The 20,535-nt window shown below is 40.9% G+C and overlaps 1 protein-coding gene across 3 annotated transcripts; it reads right to left on the bottom strand.

Moving 5' to 3' along the window:
* Positions 1–4,876: 4,876 nt before the first annotated feature.
* LOC127419088 (melanocyte protein PMEL-like) lies at positions 4,877–19,960 on the bottom strand. 3 transcript variants are annotated; one of them, XM_051660183.1, is made up of 12 exons: positions 18,267–19,960; positions 17,203–17,316; positions 16,778–16,924; positions 16,478–16,618; positions 16,224–16,385; positions 7,794–8,159; positions 7,504–7,710; positions 7,271–7,411; positions 7,070–7,175; positions 6,780–6,985; positions 5,604–5,694; positions 4,877–5,400 (listed from the first exon to the last, which is right to left on the bottom strand). In XM_051660183.1, the coding sequence occupies exons 1-12, from the start codon at positions 18,319–18,321 to the stop codon at positions 5,262–5,264; spliced, it is 1,875 nt and encodes a 624-aa protein (XP_051516143.1). In that variant the 5' UTR covers positions 18,322–19,960; the 3' UTR covers positions 4,877–5,261. The 3 variants fall into 3 exon arrangements, with proteins under 3 accessions (XP_051516143.1, XP_051516145.1, XP_051516146.1); XM_051660185.1 differs by having other exon boundaries at positions 7,504–7,683; XM_051660186.1 differs by having other exon boundaries at positions 7,504–7,644.
* Positions 19,961–20,535: the final 575 nt, after the last annotated feature.

The raw sequence follows: 20,535 nt of genomic DNA, 5'->3' as shown, positions 1-20,535 counted from the left end.
TGATCCACTCTAAACAGCTGAAAGCCCGGCAGATGTAACGCGCACTGTCTGGAAAGGTTTCACTCAGCCCAGCCAGGTTTCTGTGAAGCACAAGGCAGCAGAGGTTGAAAAGTCCTTGTTTGTGTGGGTGAGGAGATGTAGATCGTCCGTTTTGTTAGGAAGAAAGGAGATCCGCAAGATGAATGCTCGGCAGGGCTGTTCGAAAGCCACGCCGACGGAGTTTGACCAGCGCACCGGCTCGTCTTCTTCACCTGCGTCTCCTGAACAACAAAGCCGCGTCTCCAACTAAAATGTCCAGCAAAATGCCTGAATATTCAAAAACCGGGAAAAGACTGTCTGGTATAAGCTGTCGAATGTTCAGCAGTTCGTCTCTGGTAAAACTGACTGGAAAAAGATTACTAAACGCAGGACAAACAAACAAAAACAACAAAACAATAGGAGCGCTCCACACCAAGGCGGCCATCCGCGGCGCCATCATGAGAGTATACACTCTGGGGATGGACTTGATATCTGCTCTCCACCTGCGCGTAGAGGGGAGCACAATTTGCTCTGCAAACTTTACCTGCTTCTTCTTCGACACCTGTGATGCAGCTTTCTACTTCAGCACCGCACACATTTGGCTGTGTGAAAGGTTTCATGCATCGTGTGAAAGTTTCGTCCTCTACTGTACCTGTGAGACAAAAACTGCAATGCCTTCCCTTCTCAGTGTGTGCTGCCGTGTCTGATGAACTGTACCTCCTTCTCAGTGCTGGTATAATTGAGGAAGCTGATGCTTCAATGTAGATTTCCCCGATCGTGGTAACACAAAAGAAAACGGGGGGAATCAGAATGTGCGTTGATCTGCGGGAGCCTAATAAGGCCATTATAATTGAAGCTTTCCATCTTCCGCACATGACTGAACTTCTCATTGCCTTGTTTTCCTTAATTTACTTAGAAAACGCTTTCCCCAGGTTCTGTTTCATCCAGATAGCCGTGACCTCACTGCCTTTATCACACATGACTGTCTGTTCCATTTTTGCCGGGTTCCATATGGACTTGCATCGGCCCCAGCTGAATGGAGTCCCAAATGTACAAAAATACCTAGATGACATCATCTGTTTCGGACATACAGTTGAAGTCAGAAGTTTACATACACTAAGGTTGAAGTCATTAAAACTAATTTTTTTAACCACTCCACAGCTTTCATATTAGCAAAATATAGTTTTGGCAAGTTGTTAAGAACATCTACTTTGTGCATGACACAAGTAATTTTTCCAGCAATTGTTTACAGACAGATTGTTTCACTATTAATTGACTATATCACAATTCCAGTGGGTCAGAAGTTTACATACACTAAGTTAACTGTGCCTTTAAGCAGCTTGGAAAATTCCAGAAAATTATGTCAAGCCTTTAGACTATTAGCCAATTAGCTTCTGAAATGAGGCATACTGAATTGGAGGTGTACCTGTGGATGTATGGTAAGGCCTACCTTCAAACTCAGTGCCTCTTTGCTTGACATCATGGGAAAATCACAAGAAATCAGCCAAGACAAAAAAATTGTGGACCTCCACAAGTCTGGTTCATCCTGGGGAGCAATGCTGAAGATGCTGAAGGAAACAGGTAGACAAGTATCTATATTCACAGTAAAATGAGTCCTATATCGACATAACTTGAAAGGCTGCTCAGCAAGGAAGAAACCACTGCTCCAAAACCACTATAAAAAAGGCAGACTACAGTTTTCAAGTGCACATGGGAACAAAGATCTTTCATTTTGGAGAAATGTTTGGCCATAATGACCATCGTTATGTTTGGAGGAAAAAGGGTGAGGCTTGCAAGCCAAAGAACACCATCCCAACCGTGAAGCATGGGGGTGGCAGCATCATCTTCTGGGGGTGCTTTTGCTGCAGGAGTGACTGGTGCACTTCACAAAATAGATGGCATTATGAGGAATGAAATGTATATGGATATATTGAAGCAACATCTCAAGACACAGCCAGGAAGTTAAAGTTCGGTCGCAAATGGGTCTTCCAAATGGACAATGACCCCAAGCATACCTCCAAAGTTGTGGCAAAATGGCTTAAGGACAACAAAGTCAAGGTACTGGAGTGGCCATCACAAAGCCCTGACCTCAATCTGATAGAAAATTTGTGGGCACAACTGAAAAAGCATGTGTGAGCAAGGAGGCCTACAAAACTGACTCAGTTACACCAGTTCTGTCTGGAGGAATGGGCCAAAATTTCAGCAACTCATTGTGAGCAGCTTGTGGAAGGATACCCAAAATGTTTGACCCAAGTTAAATAATTTAAAGGCAATACTACCAAATACTAACAAAGTGTATGTAAACTTGTGACCCACTGGGAATGTGATGAAAGATATAAAAGCTGAAATAAATCATTTTCTCTACTGTTATTCTGACATTTCACATTCTTAAAATAAAGTAGTGATCCTAATTTACCTAAGACGGGGTAATCGTTTTCTACGATTAAATGTCATGAATTGTGAAAAACTGAGTTTAAATGTATTTGGCTAAGGTGTATGTAAACTTCTGACTTCAACTGTACACACCAAGAGCATGATGCTGCCTTGAATACTGTACTCAAACTTCTCTGCGAAGTCGGACTGCAAATGAATGAAAAAGTGCAATTTCAGCCAGTCACCATTGTGCTTTCTCGGACACATACTGAATGGAGAAGGCATCCAGCCTGATGCAGAACATTTGCAAGTGATAACACAGGCCCCGGCCCCTACTGATGCTGTCAATCTTCGCTCCTTCTTGGGTGTGCTGTCCTGGTACAACAAGTTCATACCTAATTATGCTACTTTGGTGGAGCCGCTTCATGTCTGCCTGCGCTGGGACTCTGATTTTGAATGGACTGTTGAGTCTCAGCAAAGTTTTGTGGACATTAAGAAATGTCTAGTGGACAGTCCTGCACTTGCCTTATTCAACCCCGAACTGCCAGTCATTGTGTCCACTGATGCGTCAGATTATGTTTTATGAGCGGTGTTGAAGCAGGTGCATATAGACCACATCGAACGCACAGTGGCATTTGCTTCATGAACTCTGACCCCGGCTGAAAGGCGTTATTCATTTGTGGAGAAAGAGGCTTTAGCTTGTGTTTGGGCCATCGAAATGTGGCAGACATATCTTTGGGGCAGACGTTTCATGCTGCACACTGATCACCAGTCGCTGACAACCTTGCTGTCTACATGGAGAACTGGACTGTGCCAGGATGCGTATTGCTCAGTGGCCAGCCCACCTGTTGTGTTACACTTACAACATTGTGTATCGTGCTGGCTCATTAAACTATGCTGTTGACTGTCTGTCACGATTACCTCTTCCACTTACCTCTGCTCTCGACTCTGATGATGAACCCGAGTTGGTCGCTTTACTGTCTACAGCCCTAACTGCAATCTCACCTGCAGAGTTTGAAACTGCTGCATCCTCATGCCCTGAACTGACTGCCGTGTGCTCACAGATCATCAAAGGATGGCCTGCTCCTGGTCTGGTTCCCTGGCATGGATAAAGCAACCCAGGCTCAGGTTTCAATGTGCATGTTGTGTCAAAAGCTGGATAAATCTGCACAAACTTCTGCTGCTCCTCTTCAACAGGTGCCTTTTCCAGATGCACCATGGAGTAAAATGGACATTGTCATTCCGTTTGATACAGCTGTTTGGAACTATAAGTACGGCATTACTCTGATCGATTACCATTCCAAATGGTCGGAAGTTGCCTTCACATTGTCCGTGACTACTGAGGCAATGACTGACTTTCTCAAAAGCATCTTCAGTCATCATGGTTACCCAATAGAGCTAGTTACAGATAATGGTCCCCAATTTACTTCTGCAGCTTTCTTAACTTTCTTGCAGAACAGAGGCATTACTCCTGTATACTCATCGTGTACCATCCAGCGGCAAATGGTGCAATAGAACGCTTTAACAGGGTACTTAAGGAGTGTGTACAGTCTGCCATAGTACAATCCAAGCCATGGAAATGCACTGTTACTGACTTCCTTCAGGTCTATCGCTCCACCTTGCATGCCACCACTGGGGTCTCACGCTTCGAGTTGCTCCATGGGCAAAAGATGAGAACAAAACTGAATGCCACTCTTCATCCTCCTGCCTGCTCTGTTCAGCCAGTGGATGTTTGCGAGTGAGTTGCTGGTAAACAATCACAGATGAAGCACTACACGGATGCTAAACATAGTGCATGGAAAGTTCTCTTTATAAAGGGAGACAGAGTGTGGGTGCGCAAACCTTTTCGTGTGCCAAAGGGACAGGGTCCATATACCTACTTATTAGAGGATGGAAGGAAACGGCACTCCTCGCACTTGGCACGAACGGATCATGTGCTCAATCCTACCTCCGACCTGCCAGAGGAAGCTACTTCCTTACAGTGGATAACTCCCAACAGAGCGAGGGGCGTATGGCAAGAGTGTGCCGGCCTCCCTCATGGCTCAAAGACTTAACCACATACACCTCACATTACCTATACATGCTGATGTCAGTTATTTGTTATAGTTATGTTGAAATTCAAGCATTGTTGATGCTTTCATTAAGAAGTTATGCTGGATTCTACTGAGAAATGTTCATGAGGAATATGCATGTGTAGCATAATGGTAATGTATTGAAAACATTATAAGTAAATTGCCTAACTATAGATATTTCCGCTGTATAGTTTTATTGGTTGTAATTAACTACGATGCTACAAGAAATTATATTACGTTTGGGGGATGTTGTGTCTACAGTACAGTATAGTTGAATGTATTACTAAACACAACCGCTAGGTGGCAGCATAGGGAAAGTGTAAGTGAGAGAGTACAGTACAGAGTTAGTGATCGCAGACATCTTGTAGTGCTGTTCTGTTCTGGATTAAAAGACAACCACTAGTACTCTGGTGCCATCCTGTCTTTTATTTCATTTTGGGTCCGTCCTACATTACAACACTGTACAACATATTGACCCAAATTAATGTCTGGTTTCTTTAAAATCAAGTTTAAAAAGTATGAAATTTAAGGCAAATGCTGAAAAAAAAAACAAAAAAAAAACATTTATTTATTTATTTATTTATTTATTCAAAAAGGACTTTGGGGTCAAATGTGAGTATAAAAAGACTACAAAATCCTAATTAAAATATTGACTTCAATAGTAAAAATAAAAATGTAAATGTAAAAACCCAGCTTAAATGCATCTTTGCTGCACTTATGCTATACATGTAAAATAGTGCTAACATAACATTTATTTGAAATTTTAGTTTAATTGCACTTTACACCACTTTGTATAATTCACACAACTCCTCGTTTCTGGCTTGGTGCCCGCTGATTCATCAGGCTCCAGAAGAGTGCTGCCATAGAGCTCACGCCAGTACCATCAGACTGGCATGCAGCAGGAACCTCTGTCAGCTTTTGATACCCTTTGAGATGCCTAGAAAGATGGAGAAATAAAGTCAGTTTTCAACCAGTTTTGCCAGTTAATGTAACACTTACATGCTTACTGATTAAGCCTTAAAAACCCACAAGAATATGCTCAATATTTCACTGGTCGTACCAGCCAAAATGTTACTAAGAAAGATAATACAGTAATAAATCAGTGGTTTTTATACTGTGTAATTGCTTAGAATAACTCACTTATATGCAAAGGCCACAGCACCCATAACTGATGCGACAGTTAGGATGCCCAATACCATAACAATGGCACCTGCAGATGTAAATCTGGAACCTGGTAATTACAGCAGAGAAACAGAGACATGTGCAATGGCTTAACAGCCAATAATACTCAATAAACACCATTGCATTCACACTACGTTTACATGCACATTCTTACACCGATTATGCTTAACAAGACGACAATGTGTAATGTCACATCCAGTGCCTTAAATGGCGTTCATTTATTGGGGTAAGGTCATTACCAGCTAAACCGATCAGCACAGGTAGATTTTTGCCCATTACTCTGATTTCATGTTACATCTAAACACTTTTACCAGTGTCTTATCCATTGTGCGCAAGTGTTGTGTGCATGCCTACTGATGTTTTTTTTTATTTTATTTTTTTTATAAAAATGTTTTTTTATTTATTTTTATTTATTTTAGTTTTGACCTCAAAAGCTAGAGCTGATGATTTTTTACTTGAAACCTGATGATTTCAAGTCTCATGAAATGCGTTTTTACATTAGATTCAAGATGAAGATGATTTGAGATAAAAACTGCAATTACACGAAATTTAAAATCATCAGATTATTCCATTTTGATGTCAATATGTAAACAAACATGTGCACAACACATGCACACATTGGATAAACTGGTAAGAATGCTGGTAAAAGTGTTTACATGCAACGCAAAACCTTGCCACGATAAAGGAAAACCATTTACATGAACATACACATTGTGAGTTTATTAAGCAAAATTGGTGTAAGATTGTGCATGTGAACATGCTCACTGACAGCAAATAAATTACTGGAGGTCATCAAAATGCTGTATTGTTGGTTGCAAGTTGGCATTCCTATTCGACTGCTGTATCGAACTTTATCAGGCAGCAGATGATGTGAATCTCCCTGTCTGTGCTCCCACTGGTTTTATTTTGCTGCATCCCATTGCTACATATTTGAATAAAGTTTACGTTTTTTTTTCATTGCCAGTGGTTGCTGTCGCTCTTGTAACCTCAAATCACCAAACACAATTCACTCTCAGTACTACTGTCGCTTTAAAAGGATGAATCCTCTATTACATGTTTGCATTATAAACTTTGCAATAATCACAAAAGAACATCCTTGCATATACGCATTTGCACTCTTTGTAATAAACATACCTATGTTAATATCAACCCTGGCATTTGTGACAGCCAGACTGTCGTCATTAGTCATGGACACATTGACACAGTAGATCCCAGAATCATTAAAGAAGTGTCGAAGGATGAGTTGGCACTCTGTGGAGGGGCTCACAGCATTACAGAAGGTCCTTACTGGCACATGGCAGTCTGCATCCGACACCACAGTGCACACCTCAGTGGGGAGGCTAAAAGGAGGGATTTAGTTAAGGTAATGAATTCTGCATCTGCCTTGTATTTTCTGGTTCTTAGCATGTTTTGCCAGAACTCACCTTCCTTGGCATGTTATGGTGAAATCAACAGCATTCTGCTCCATCTCAGACAGCATAAAACCATCAGCTACAGCCACCTGGACGATCTGCACACTCTCAATACCCTCTAAGGATACAAATATGCCATTGTCCATCAGTCAGGATTCATCAGTACAATTCACCATTAATACAATGATATATGTGGCTAGGAAGAAATCTCACCAATTACTTCAATCTCAGCTGAGAAGGAGCCATAACGGTATATGACACAGTGGTCTGTCTCTGGTGCATGGTGCTTTATTATTCCTACATGGGCCTGGTCTTGAACGGTGTCTTTTTTCAACATCATCCTTGAGTCTCTTGCTGATGTTTAGGAAATTAACATAGCATAACTCCTTAATTTTAAATGATTACTCTAAATATTGGCAGATTATAAATAGAAAATTGGCACTCACCAGTTGTTGCCTTTAGTATTGTCTTTGTCATAGTAGTCAATGTTTTAGATGCAGGGATTTTTATGGATGTTCTAAGGCCTAAAGGCTGCTCTTCCTGGCTGGATCTTGTCGGAAGAGTAAATTCTGTCCTCTGAACTAAGCCTAAATCAATGGGATTTGAAGAGTGCTTGGTTGCACGATCTGTTGAATCAGTAAATGAGTGATAATCTGTGTTTAACAAAATTAGATTTTAATACATGTAATGTAAAACTTGTTTTAATACAACTAAACAGGAAAACCATGGTGTTCACCTGTTGTGATGTCCCAGTTAGAATGGATGTGGTTCTCGGAGATGAAGGCATTAGTTGTAGGATTTGCTTCAGTTGGAGGGTTTGGTGGAGTAGCACATGATGGATCTGGAATGACTGCTTGAATGACTACTTGGGGCTTGAAGGCACCAGAAACAATGTAAGTGTGTGTGACGGTGAGTTCCCTGGAGATTACGGTGCCACTGCCATCCCCAAAGTTCCAGTTATAGGTCACATCTGATTTGCTCAGGTATTGGCTAGGGTCGTGAAGGGTGATGCTAAAGGCCACAGCTCTGTTCTGAATGAATTTTTGATCTCCTTCATCTTTGTCGTTTACCTGCGACAGGGTAACTGCGAAGGGAATCTGGTCTAGAAACACAGAAGTATAACATGGCACTGCATTAAATCTTACAGAGATTAAATCTTTAATCTTACCAAGAATTGTAATACCATAAATGTGAGTGTGTTTACATGCACTGCAATAAGCTGATAACTATCACAAATCATTTTTTTCCAAAAAAAACGTCAACGTAAGACACTCGTGTTTATATGAGACTTCAAATCATTAGATTATTCTCTGCTTTTGACATCAAGACATGAACAGTCATGCACATAACACTTGTGCACATTGCATAAGTCGGTAAGCAAACTGGTAAAGGTGTTTACATGCAGAGCGAAACCGGGGTAATGGGCAAAAATCTATAAGTGTAGATTGGGTTTTTGCTAAAACCATTTATGACCGGAGTCGCACGGTGCCATGCAGGGGTCGGACGTGTGAACGGCGAGCTCTGCGCACTTTGCTAGTTTTTAATTATTTTTGTGTCTTAAACCGGTGAGATTCGATACACCCTGCTACATAACTGTTCTATGAAGTCAACATGTCAAAGAATTCAAAATCCTCGGGCTCTGGAGATATTGAAAGACACACTTACATGCTCAAGCTGATACCCCAGACAGGGCCGCAGACCAGATCAGTTTGGACGGTGCGGCGGGAGAGATTCAATGCCAACTGTCCAGCATGTCTGTAATGCTGGCGAAGGTCGTGGCGGACTTGGAGGATCTTGCTGTAATACATCGATCGATCAATGCGATGGAGATGAAATTCACTGAGTTGGTTTCAAGAATCGGGGACGTCGAGAAACAGATCGATTATCAGGAGTCATAGGAGAGGGTATTATCAAATCAAATCAAATCACTTTATTGTCACACAGCCATATACACAAGTGCAATGGTGTGTGAAATTCTTGGGTGCAGTTCCGATCAACATAGCAGTCGTGACAGTGATGAGACAATTTACAATAACATCAAATTAACACAGCACAAATTAAACATCTGATATACACATAATTACACTCAACAATATACAAATAATAACATACACTGTACAGTATACAATACGCACTATATAGATACACATTATTCAATAAAAATAAAAAATAAAAATATATAAAAAAGTATATATAGTATATATAGAATGTACAGTATTGTACTGTATTGACATTCAGTCGGTTGATAGTCAGTTGTTAAGAGAGGATATAATATAATAATATAATTTATGACAGTCCGGTGTGAGATATAAGAGTAAGAGTAATAAAGTGCAGTGCTGATGTATTTGATCATGGGAGATCAAGAGTTCAGAAGTCTGATTGCTTGGGGGAAGAAGCTATCATGGAGTCAGCTGGTGCGGGTCCTGATGCTGCGATACCGCCTACCTGATGGTAGCAGTGAGAACAGCCCATGGCTCGGGTGGCTGGAGTCTCTGATGATCCTCCGAGCTTTTTTCACACACCGCCTTGAATATATTTCCTGGAGGGAGGGAAGCTCACCTCCGATGATGTGTCTGGCAGTTCGCACCACCCTTTGCAGTGCTTTGTGGTTGTGGGCGGTGCTATTGCCGTACCAGGCGGAGATGCAGCCAGTCAGGATGCTCTCTACAGTGCAGGTGTAGAACCGTGTGAGGATGTGGCGGTTCATTCCAAACTTCCTCAGCCGTCTCAGGAAGAAGAGGCGCTGATGAGCCTTCTTCACAACGACTTCAGTGTGGATGGACCATGTGAGTTCCTCAGTGATGTGGACACCCAGGATCTTGAAGCTGCTGACTCTCTCCACTGGTGCTCCATTGATGGTGATGGGACTGTGCTCTCTGTCTTTTCTTCTGAAGTCCACCACAAGCTCCTTTGTCTTACTGACGTTGAGGGAGAGGTTGTGCTCCTGACACCAGTGTGTCAGAGTGTGCACCTCCTCTCTGTAGGCTGTTTCATCATTGTCAGTGATCAGACCTTCCACCGTCGTGTCATCAGCAAACTTAATGATGGCATTGGAGCTATGTGTTGCCACACAATCATGTGTGTACAGGGAATACAGGAGTGGGCTGAGAACACAGCCCTGTGGGGCTCCAGTGTTGAGGGTCAGTGAGGAGGAGATGTTGCTGCCTATTCTAACCACCTGGCGTCTGCTTGACAGGAAGTCCAGGATCCAGCTGCACAGCGAGCTGTTTAAGCCCAGAGCCCGGAGTTTCTCATCTAGCTTGGAGGGCACTATGGTGTTGAATGCTGAGCTGTAGTCTACAAACAGCATTCTCACATAAGTGTTCTTTTTTTCCAGGTGGGAGAGAGCAGTGTGTATTGTAGATGCAATGGCATCATCAGTGTTGTTGCGGTAAGCAAACTGCAGCGGGTCAAGAGAGAGAGGCAGCACAGGGCAGATGTGATCTCTGATTAGTCTCTCAAAGCATTTGCTGATGATGGGGGTCAGAGCAACAGGATGCCAGTCATTTATGCAAGTTATTTTTGATTGTTTTGGAACAGGCACAATGGTGGATGTTTTAAAGCATGTGGGGACTACAGACAAAGAGAGGGAAAGGTTGAAAATGTCCGTAAAAACACCAGCCAGCTGGTTCGCGCACGCTCTGATGACGCGGCCCGGAATGCCATCAAGACCCGCGGCTTTGCGGATATTCACCCGTCGGAAGGATCGGGTTACATCCGCTACAGAGACGGAGAGTGAACTAACCTCTGTAGCTTCAGCCGTGAGAGCTCTCTCCACGAGGGTGGTGTTATTTCCCTCGAAACGAGCATAAAAGCGGTGTTCATGGCGGAGTTTTTATTCCCTTTAAAGTCCGTGATGATGTTAATTCCCTGCCACATGCTTCTAGAGTTGGTGGTGTTAAACTGACCTTCAATCTTGCTCCTGTACTGGCGTTTTGCGGTTCTGATAGTTTTTTGGAGGGCATAACTGGCTTGTTTATGCTCTTCCGCATTCCCGGAATTAAAAGCGGAGGTCTGCACATTAAGTGCAGCGCGAACATCGATATTAATTCAAGGTTTCTGATTCGGATAGATCCGTATTGTTCTGGTCGGAACCATGTCCTCTACGCACGTTCTGATGAAACACATTACGCTATCAGCGTAAAGCTCGATGTCATCATCAGAGGCGGACCGGAACATCTCCCAGTCCGTGTGATCAAAACAGTCTTGTAGCGTAGAATCTGATTGGTCCGACCAGCACTGGATCGTTCTGAGGGTGGGTGCTTCCTGTTTCAATTTCTGCCTGTAAGCGGGCAGAAGCAGAATGGAAGAGTGGTCCGATTTGCCAAATGGTGGGCGGGGGAGGGATTTGTAGCCATCCCGGAAGGGAGAGTAGCAATGGTCCAAAACCCGGTCCCCTCGTGTGTTGAAACTAATGTGCTGGTGGTATTTTGGTGCGACTGATTTTAAACTGGCTTTATTAAAGTCCCCGGTCACAATGAACGTGGCCTCAGGGTGCGCAGTTTCCTGCTCACTTATACTCCCATACAGTTCCTTGAGTGCCCGGTCTGTGTCGGCTTGTGGGGGGATGTCCACAGCTGTGATAATGACCACAGTGAATTCCCTCGGTAGCCAGAATGGTCGACACAGAAGCATAAGAAATTCCAGATCAGGAGAGCAGAAAGACTTGACAGAATGTACGTTCCTCTGATCACACCAGGATTTGTTGATCATAAAACATACACCACCTCCTCTGCTTTTACCTGAGAGGTCTTTCGCTCTGTCCGCTCGGTGCACGGAGAAACCCGCGGGTTCAATGGCTGAGTCTGGAATCTCCGCAGACATCCAAGTTTCCGTAAGGCAGATAATGCAGCAGTCCCTTGTATCTCGTTGGAAAGAAATCCGCGCTTTCAGCTCGCAGAGCTTGTTATCCAGAGACTGAACATTTGCCAGTAGAATACTGGGTAGCGGGGGTCGATTTGCGCGGCGTCTTACTCTGATGAGAACGCCGGCTCTGTTTCCCCTTTTCCTTTTGAGTTTCTGTGGCCGTGCTGCCCAGACAAAGGGCTCCGCTTGCGTGTTTGTAAACAGCGGGTCGGCATTGAGGAATGTGAAGTCCGGTTTACGGTGTGAAATTGCTGAACCAATGTCCAAAAGTGTTTGTCTGTTGTAGACAATAAGGCAGACAACATCCAAGACAAAAAACATAAGAACTGTGAACAAAACAAACAAAACACTACTATGCTGTGTCGGAGCTTGCAACGCAGCAGCCATACTCGGCGCCATCTTGAGTCCAAAAAAGCTGTTATTAGCTGCTAATCCGCTAGCGACCAAACTAAATTTGGAATGCATTTGGGAAAAGTTGGAAGACCTTGGGAATCGTAATCGGTGAAACAACATTCTAATTGTTGGAATTCCTGAGAACGAAGAAGGCCGAGATATGGTGAAATTCCTAGACGAGCTCATTCTGAGTCTGCTCAACATAACAGGCCATTAGCTGGAAATCGAACGAGCTCACAGGGTTACCGCTCGGTAATCAGCTGAGGGATCATCCGATAAAGATCTCGTATAACGTGAGGTGAGGAGTAAATGAAGGCATTCTTGGAAGAACCACAACATTTTCTTGTTCCCAGACTTTGCGAATTCGACAAGAGAGAAACATGATTGATTCAAGGAATGGAAGAAACTCTTACATCAACGGAAGGTCGCTTTTGCACTGATGTTTCCAGCCAAATTGAGAATAGAAGCTAAGGATGGCCGCAAAATATTTACATGCCCACAGCAAGCATTGTCCTTCATAGAGACAATGGGGTGAGTAAGCCATTTGGTGATTTTCATGTTGCTGCCTAGTGGACCTGACTCACTGTACATTCAAATGACCGTCCGAGGAAACTGGGCACCTTTTTGTTTCTTTTTGTGTTGGTTCCGCCTAGCGGCTGGAGTTTGTTTTGTGGAATAACTCTCCTTCAAGAAACTTTTGCATCGACAGAATGCAAGAAACTCTTACATCAACGGAAGGTCGCTTTGCACTGATGTTCCTGGACAAACTGAGAATAGATACTAAGGATGGCCACAAAATATTTACATGCCCACAACAAGCGATGTCTTTCATAAAATCAATGGACTGAGGAAGTCATGGTGTGTTTCTCACGTTGCAGCCAAGTAAGCTTGACTCACTGAACATTCACTTGACTGTCCGAGGAAGCTAGGCACCTTTTTGTTTCTTTTTGTGCTGGTTCCGCCTAGCGGCTAGAGTTTTTTTTGTGGAATAACACTCCTTCGGGACAGTTGTGGATGAATCTGCATGTTCCTTGTGTTTATGCCTCCTATTGGCTGGAGTTTGTTTTGTTGAGTATTTTTTGCAGGACATTGAAAGGATTAGGTCATCTGCTGCACTCACAAACAGTCGGCTCACTGAACATTCGTTTGACTGTCCGAGGAAACTGAACAGATTTTTTATTTTTTATTTGTGCTGGCTACGCTAGCGGCTGGAGCTTGTTTTGTGGAGGAACACACATTCGGGACAGTTTTGTGAATTAATCTACACTTTCTTTGTGTTTATTCTGCCTATTGGCTGGAGTTTGTTCTATAGATTATTTTCTGTTATGTAATTCTATCTCCAAACACCGAACTTGAGCAATCCGATGTCAAAGTTGTCACGGGGGCTTTCGTAGGTGTACATGGACTGTTTGAGTTTAGAGGGATGGACGCCAGTTGCCGCTGTCGTGCGCGGGGTTAATGCGCACGTTTTTCTGTTTTTTGGTTCGGGGGTAATTCTGGGTTTGACTGTTGCAGTAATGTTGGAATGTGGTCTTTATAATTTTATTTTTGACACACAATCTATTTTTTCTAATATGTCAAAATGTAAAATGTTAGTATGAGTGGATTGTCTCTCTCCATGTGGAATGTGAATGGGTTGGGGCACCCCATAAAAAGAAGGAAGGTTATTTATTTTCTTAAACGTAAGAAATATGATATAGTGTTTCTTCAAGAACTGCATCTTTCCCCACAGGAAGCTGAAAAATTTGGGAAGATATGGGGTGGACATGTTTCTTTAGTGCTGGGGAGTCATTACATTGATAAGTAAACATCTACAATTCAAATGTCTTAAAAAGATTAAAGATAAATTAGGAAGAGTCATTATTGTTTTAGCAGAAATTCAGGGGCAAAGGTTTATTTTGTCTAATATTTACGCACCTAATGCTGATGATCAGGCCTATTTTATAGATCTTGAAGGGATGTTGCAAGCTGTTGGCACCCCTCATGATATAATATTGGGAGGAGACTTTAATCTATTGATGGATTCAGTCCTTAACCTTGTAAAAATCTTGGTCTTACAGATGGCTTTGCCGCTGAGTTTTTTAGATCTTATGCTACAGAACTGGCTCCACTTTTGTTAGAAGTTTATACGGAATCATTAAATAATGAAAAGCTTCCGCCAATCATGACACAAGCCCGGATCAGTCTGATTCTTAAAAAAGACAAAGATCCAAGTGAGTGTATGAGTTATCGTCCAATTTCCCTGATCCAGCTAAACATTAAAATATTGTCAAACATTTTGTCTAACCGACTAAGTAAAGTTATGATACCTCTTATATATTTAGATCAGGTGGGGTTTATTTGGGTTTAGTCACTGTCCTTTTCTGTATATCGCTGCCCCCTTCGGCATAGCGCGGCGATGTTTTGTGGCCCGTTCTGCATATTGCGGCGGCCCATTTCAGCTTGTTGCGGCCCATTCGGCCCCGTTTGGTGGCCAGCCCTGATAAGAAGGGAAGATGATTTTCCAGGGGTGGTGGTGGGAGTAGTGCATAAGCTTTTGCTTTACGCAGATTATATTTTATTATTCGTCTCCAACCCCACTAGATCTTTGCCTTGCCTCCACAGAATTATTCATTCCTTTTCTAAGTTCTCTGGATGCAGAGTTAATTGGTCTAAATCCAAAACTTTGTCTCTGACAGCATACTGCCCAGAAACGGCTTTCCAGCCAGGCGCCTTCCAGTGGCCCAAACAGGGCATTAAGTATTTGGGCATTTTATTCCCAGCAAATTTGTTTGATTTAGTTAGAGTTAATTTTGATCCCTTCATAATAAGGTTTGAGCGATGTGGGCAGGTGGGCTTCATTACATTTATCTATGATTGGGAAGGTTAATTTTATTAAAATGAATTGTATTCCAAAATTTAACTACCTGCTACAGTCTCTCCCTGTAGATGTCCCCCTCTCTTATTCCAAGCAATTTGATAGCATAGTGAAGACATTCATTTGGAATGGTAAACATCCCAGATTACATTTTAATAAGTTACATAGGCCAATTGACAAAGGTGGGCTAGGCCTACCCAAGAATTTGTTTTATAATTATGCATTCGGTCTTAGACATTTGGCTCATTGGTCGCTTCCACCTGAGAGAGCCCCTCCTTGGTTTTGCATTGAACAGGAAGTTCTTGCCCCTATTTCGCCATTGCATAGCCTTTCTATTGAACTAATCTGAGAAGTTAAGTTACACCCCATTATCTCGCATTTGCACTCGGTATGGACAAAAGTGTCCAGAGTGTTTAATTCGGACATTTATTTTAATGTTGCCTCAAGCATATGGCTGAACCCAAAATTATGTATTGATAAGTCCCCTTTCTGCTGGTCAGAGATCAGCTGATCAGTGTATTACTCCCTGTTAATTCAGAGTCTGGGGGACAGAGCTCTAATTTCTACCAAGAGATTATGGGAGAAAGATTTAAACTTGGTATTGGAGGAGGGAGTGTGGGCTAGGATTCTAAAAAATGTCAAGTCTGTATCAAGAGGTGCAAGGGCCTACTAGACCCCCTCTAGATTGTATAGGCTTGGTCTTAAAGACTCACCCACCTGCTGGCGATGCCAATCGGAGGATGGAGACACAACCCATGTTCTTTGTGGGTGTGTTAATATCCAAGGGTTTTGGTAGTGGGTGTTACAAGTTGATTCTGTGTATTAATGTTTTGCTTTTCTGTGTTTGAATAAAACACAGAAAAAAACAATTTTATGACCTTACCCTGATAAAGAAAAAAGCATTTAAGGAGTTTGCATGAGCTTACACATTGTTGGCTTATCAAGTTTATTAATCTGTGTTAGATTGTGCATGTAAACGCACTCAATGTTAGAATCCCTACTGTAAATGACAGGTCAACGTTGAAACATTTCTCTTTGCATTATGCTTACCAGTGATGCTGAACTGTGTGGAGGCATATCCAATAGGGATGAATTTATCCCTCTTCCTGTAGTGATAGATGACAACATCCATCATGTAAGAACCAAGAGGAACACCATCAGTGCTGATGGTAAGTGAAGAGGAGGGGCCATCACACACCTGCCAGTATTTCCCTGTCAAACACAATAAGGAACAATGAGAAAGATCAGTAGGTCAAAAGAATACTTTAAAAAAGTTAAGTCTACATTAGTGCTTCTTTCCTTACCCCAGGTTTTCCATACAAAGACATAGGGTGGTTTCTTATCCTCCTGTTTGTGAAGGGGAGGAGCATTAGGGAAAACTGTGTTCCACGCATCTGCAGAGTTCTCCTCAGGATAGACAGGCTGTCCTTCATGAAACTGTGTGCCTGAGTGAATTCAGAAAATACAGAGGAATATTTGTGCAAGAATGATACAACTGTTATGAGTTCTCAGCAGAATATGTATTCTCAACTTTGTAGATAAAGTTCTGTGTTAGTGTTCACATCTGTTTACATTTAAGGATTGTGAGCATTAAAGAAACATACCATTAATTGTGCAGTTTTTGGCCCAAACAACTTGTCCGTCAGGCAGGACTCTCTGGTGGTGAGGGAATACAATATCAATTGTGAAGGTGGTTTTGGCACCGGTCAAGGTGGGTGCATCATTGCCCACATCAAACTTTAGCTCTCCACCTGCAGATGTATCAGTAAAAAATATCAGTATTAGAATATAATATAACATAATATAATATAATGTATAATTATCTAATATTGGTTACTATTGATAGTAACACAAAAAACAGAAAACTAACTCTTTCTCTCTCTCTCTCTCTCTCTCTATATATATATATATATAACTACTGTGTATATATATATATATATATATATATATATATATATATATATATATATATATATACAGTACATACATTGTACAATCGATAAATGTTTCTTTCTTTCTTTTCTAGTACCTGTCCAGCTGTTTTTATGGCACAGGTCTCCATCTTTCCACACCGGGTACAGTTTTGCATTCCATGTCTGATATTGGTTGAATCTGGATTTTGAGTCGCTTTTGTCAACTTGCCCTTATACAGAGAAAAAATGGCATCAGGACTCAAATTAGCACAGTGACTGAGAATGATCTGTTAAAATTAACAACTGGTGGAAAGAAAGACAGAGGTGGGGCAATAAGCATTCTTTCTGCAGATTTACTCAAAATCCTGTGCATGTGACTGTCAGCTGTGCATGTGACTATTCTTCTGGCTTTACTGCATCATGCAGGGGCTTGCTTCCTAGGCTTGCTAAATAAAAATCGGAATGATATGCTAGAATTTTGAAGAATTGCATCTTCAGAAAGATTAAGTGCAGCTTTAGTCAAATCATGCATTTTGGTTATTAAGCATTTGACACATGCACTTCCACAGAGCAATCCTTTTGAGCCACATGATGCATGCATTATTTTTGCATACATGTTGTAGTCTGATTGTCTTACTACACATAACATGCACATGCATGGCTAGTCTTGAACTGAAAAAACAAACAAACAAACAAACAAAAAAAAACAGACATTCTTGCCATTCACCATTAATTTTTATGAATTTAAGGGGTCAAGAAGATCAGGACTTTGCTGTGAAACATTAATCCTGCCTGTAGGGTTTAAGTATTGCAGCAGTGAATGTTTTAAACTCAAAAACACACCACCTTTAGGCCAGTAGTCACTCAATCTATGCTGTTCTGTTCCACACAGATTCCCGGCAAAGAAACAGGAATAGCCTCCAGCAATATTAGATAACTAGGATGTAGATAACTAAGACTTAATAGTCATTGTTTACTTTGGCTCCATTGTCTTAATTTATTGATTCTAATATCTTTTCAATGCAGTTGAATTCATGACCATTTTGAGGTTTTTGACTTATCAACAATATAATGTCACAGATGATCACAGATTTATCAAATGCAAAATAATATGCATACAAAAAACAAAACAAAAAACACAAATAAAACAAGCACTTCAATAAAAATCATATTTACTTACTTGTGAGGGCCATAGCAAAACAGGTCAGTATCAATATTCTTGAAAGTAGTTTCATTCTGCCACTTCGATGTTGGAACTTTATTGACTTCGCCAAGTTCTACTAGAGGCATTGCTCTTTATATAGCAATGACATTCATCTCTTTCTCCATAGCCACTCCCAGCACTTAAGACCTTGTAGACGTAGACACACACACACACACACACACACACACACACACACACACAGAGTTATTAAGATGCCATTATATATTTTTATATTTACCACACTGATTAAATAATTTATTAATAAAATGGATAAATCAAGCACAGTCTTAAAAATAAAGGTTTCATTTAGAACCAATAAGGGTTTTATAGCCATTAAGAACCAAGAAACCAGTACGATGATATAAAGAACCTATAATATGACATTACGAACCATTTGTTTTCTCAACAAAGAACCATATAGTCAATCCCAAAACCCTATATACAGCAAAAATAAATAAATAAATAAAAACGATTCTTTGTGCTGCAAAGAACCATTGAGGAATCATTATTTATAAGTTTAAAATCCCTAGATTTGACAGGTTAAGGTTTAAATACTTGGCATCGCAGGGTCACGCTAAGATTACAGCTCTTTCCCAAGTTGAGTTTCTTTTAACGAGCCTGGAGAATGTGCACATGTGATATCAACCCCTTGTGCAGGCTGGACATCGTCTGACATTTTTAAAATCTTTGTTTCTTAAGTGGGTCAAATGCAATAAGCTCTACTTCACATTTGAACATTTTTCATATGCTAATAAATGCAACTGAATAAGTGTGAAATATGACCCAGAAATGTGGTGGGCTTCATGGGAGTGAATCTTCTACTTGTAAAATTTTGCCCATGTGTCAATTTTGGTACTACAGTAACATTGTGCTTCTTTGAAAGAATAAAAAAAAAAAAAAATTGACCTATGACACACTCTTGTTCATTAATGTTCTGTATAAAGGCATCAATAAAACAATAAGTCATACATTATGGCTAGACAAAAATCCCTGGAATGGAAAGTTAATCAGGATTACACCAGCTCTTGTGACTTCTTGGTTTACCCGGATTTTTGACTTTTCAAGTATGCTTACAAAAAAAATAATTCGATTTTCAGAGTCATGTCCTAAATAGCCTGTCTAACATTCCTTGTGTATTCTTGTATCTCTTTATTTTCAGCACTGAATTCAAAGGGCAAGCCATGAAGGTGTTGATATCAGGTGGAAGCACAACTGGTAACTTTGTATACTTGTAAAGTTACTTACTGCAAGTAATAATGTACAATGCAATCGTTAAGAAAGACACTCACAAACTGTTCCTAATAGAACATTAATTTACAGATTATATCAACCACATATATAAAAAGGAACTGATTTCACAAAAATGCAAACCTTTAGTTCTGACAAGAAGCTTCCTGACAATTAAAAACCTGAGAGTTCATGTGATACCACTAAAACAGTATGTACATTTGATAAAATGCTATCTTCTTCAAACAGTGGTACATAGAAAATACAGTGGTGACATGTATTGCATTAGACCCACACAATGCCGCCGCCTTCTTCAGTCTTCTCAAACCAAACTAAAAACCAGCAGACACAAAAATAAAAGTTAAACCTTTCTAGCTCTAACTATAAATGATGAAGCGTTAGGATGGTAAATGAGGAGTGCATTATATAGGGAATATATGCCAAAATTGTGAACAAACAATTCAATCATTCATAGCTTATAGTGTTTGTTTAATTTCACAAATGTTCCTGAAAATTTCCTTTATCATCACAAGCACAATGTTCACATCAGGAAATAAAACAAGTATGGATGAATCCCAGCTAAAATCTTAATGCAACATTTATTAAATTTACTCTGACAGTAGAAATTCCATGCTTCCATTTTTTTACCAAAATTGTAGATTTAGCAATGAAAGGCATGCCATGAAATTCAAAGGAGGACAGTTACATAGTATCATAGTGATTCATATTGTAATCTGCATTATTGTGCTATTATCTGCATACAATTTCAAATTTGCTAGACATGATTGAGCAAGATATGGAAATGTACACAAATTTGTTAAAGGTATAGACTGATTGCTTCAAAACATTTAAGTTCTCACCAGCTTTAATGCTCACTGTAAAGTTCATGAAAAATTTCATGAGTTGTGATTGGATGGCTTATCAGTCTGCCAAAATGCCCTTGAGACTGACGTTTAAAGAAAAATTACAACAGTTAAACATGAATGCATTTTTATGTTATGGTCAGCATGCTTGCCAC

This window comes from Myxocyprinus asiaticus, chromosome 28, assembly GCF_019703515.2.
Source record: "Myxocyprinus asiaticus isolate MX2 ecotype Aquarium Trade chromosome 28, UBuf_Myxa_2, whole genome shotgun sequence".
Taxonomy (NCBI): domain Eukaryota; kingdom Metazoa; phylum Chordata; class Actinopteri; order Cypriniformes; family Catostomidae; genus Myxocyprinus; species Myxocyprinus asiaticus.
Note: the sequence above shows the minus strand (reverse complement) of the source record. Positions and strands in the feature narration are given on the sequence as shown.

What these genes read in the sequence shown, in the direction of transcription:
- LOC127419088 (XM_051660183.1), bottom strand. Translation starts at nt 18,321, where the DNA reads ATGAAACTACTTTCAAGAATATTGATACTGACCTGTTTTGCTATGGCC. An exon ending in CCATAAAAACAGCTGGACAG is followed by an intron (nt 16,925 to 17,202) that starts GTACTAGAAAAG and finishes ATACATCTGCAG; the next exon opens with GTGGAGAGCTAAAGTTTGAT. An exon ending in TAACTGGGACATCACAACAG is followed by an intron (nt 7,711 to 7,793) that starts GTGAACACCATG and finishes TGTTAAACACAG; the next exon opens with ATTATCACTCATTTACTGAT.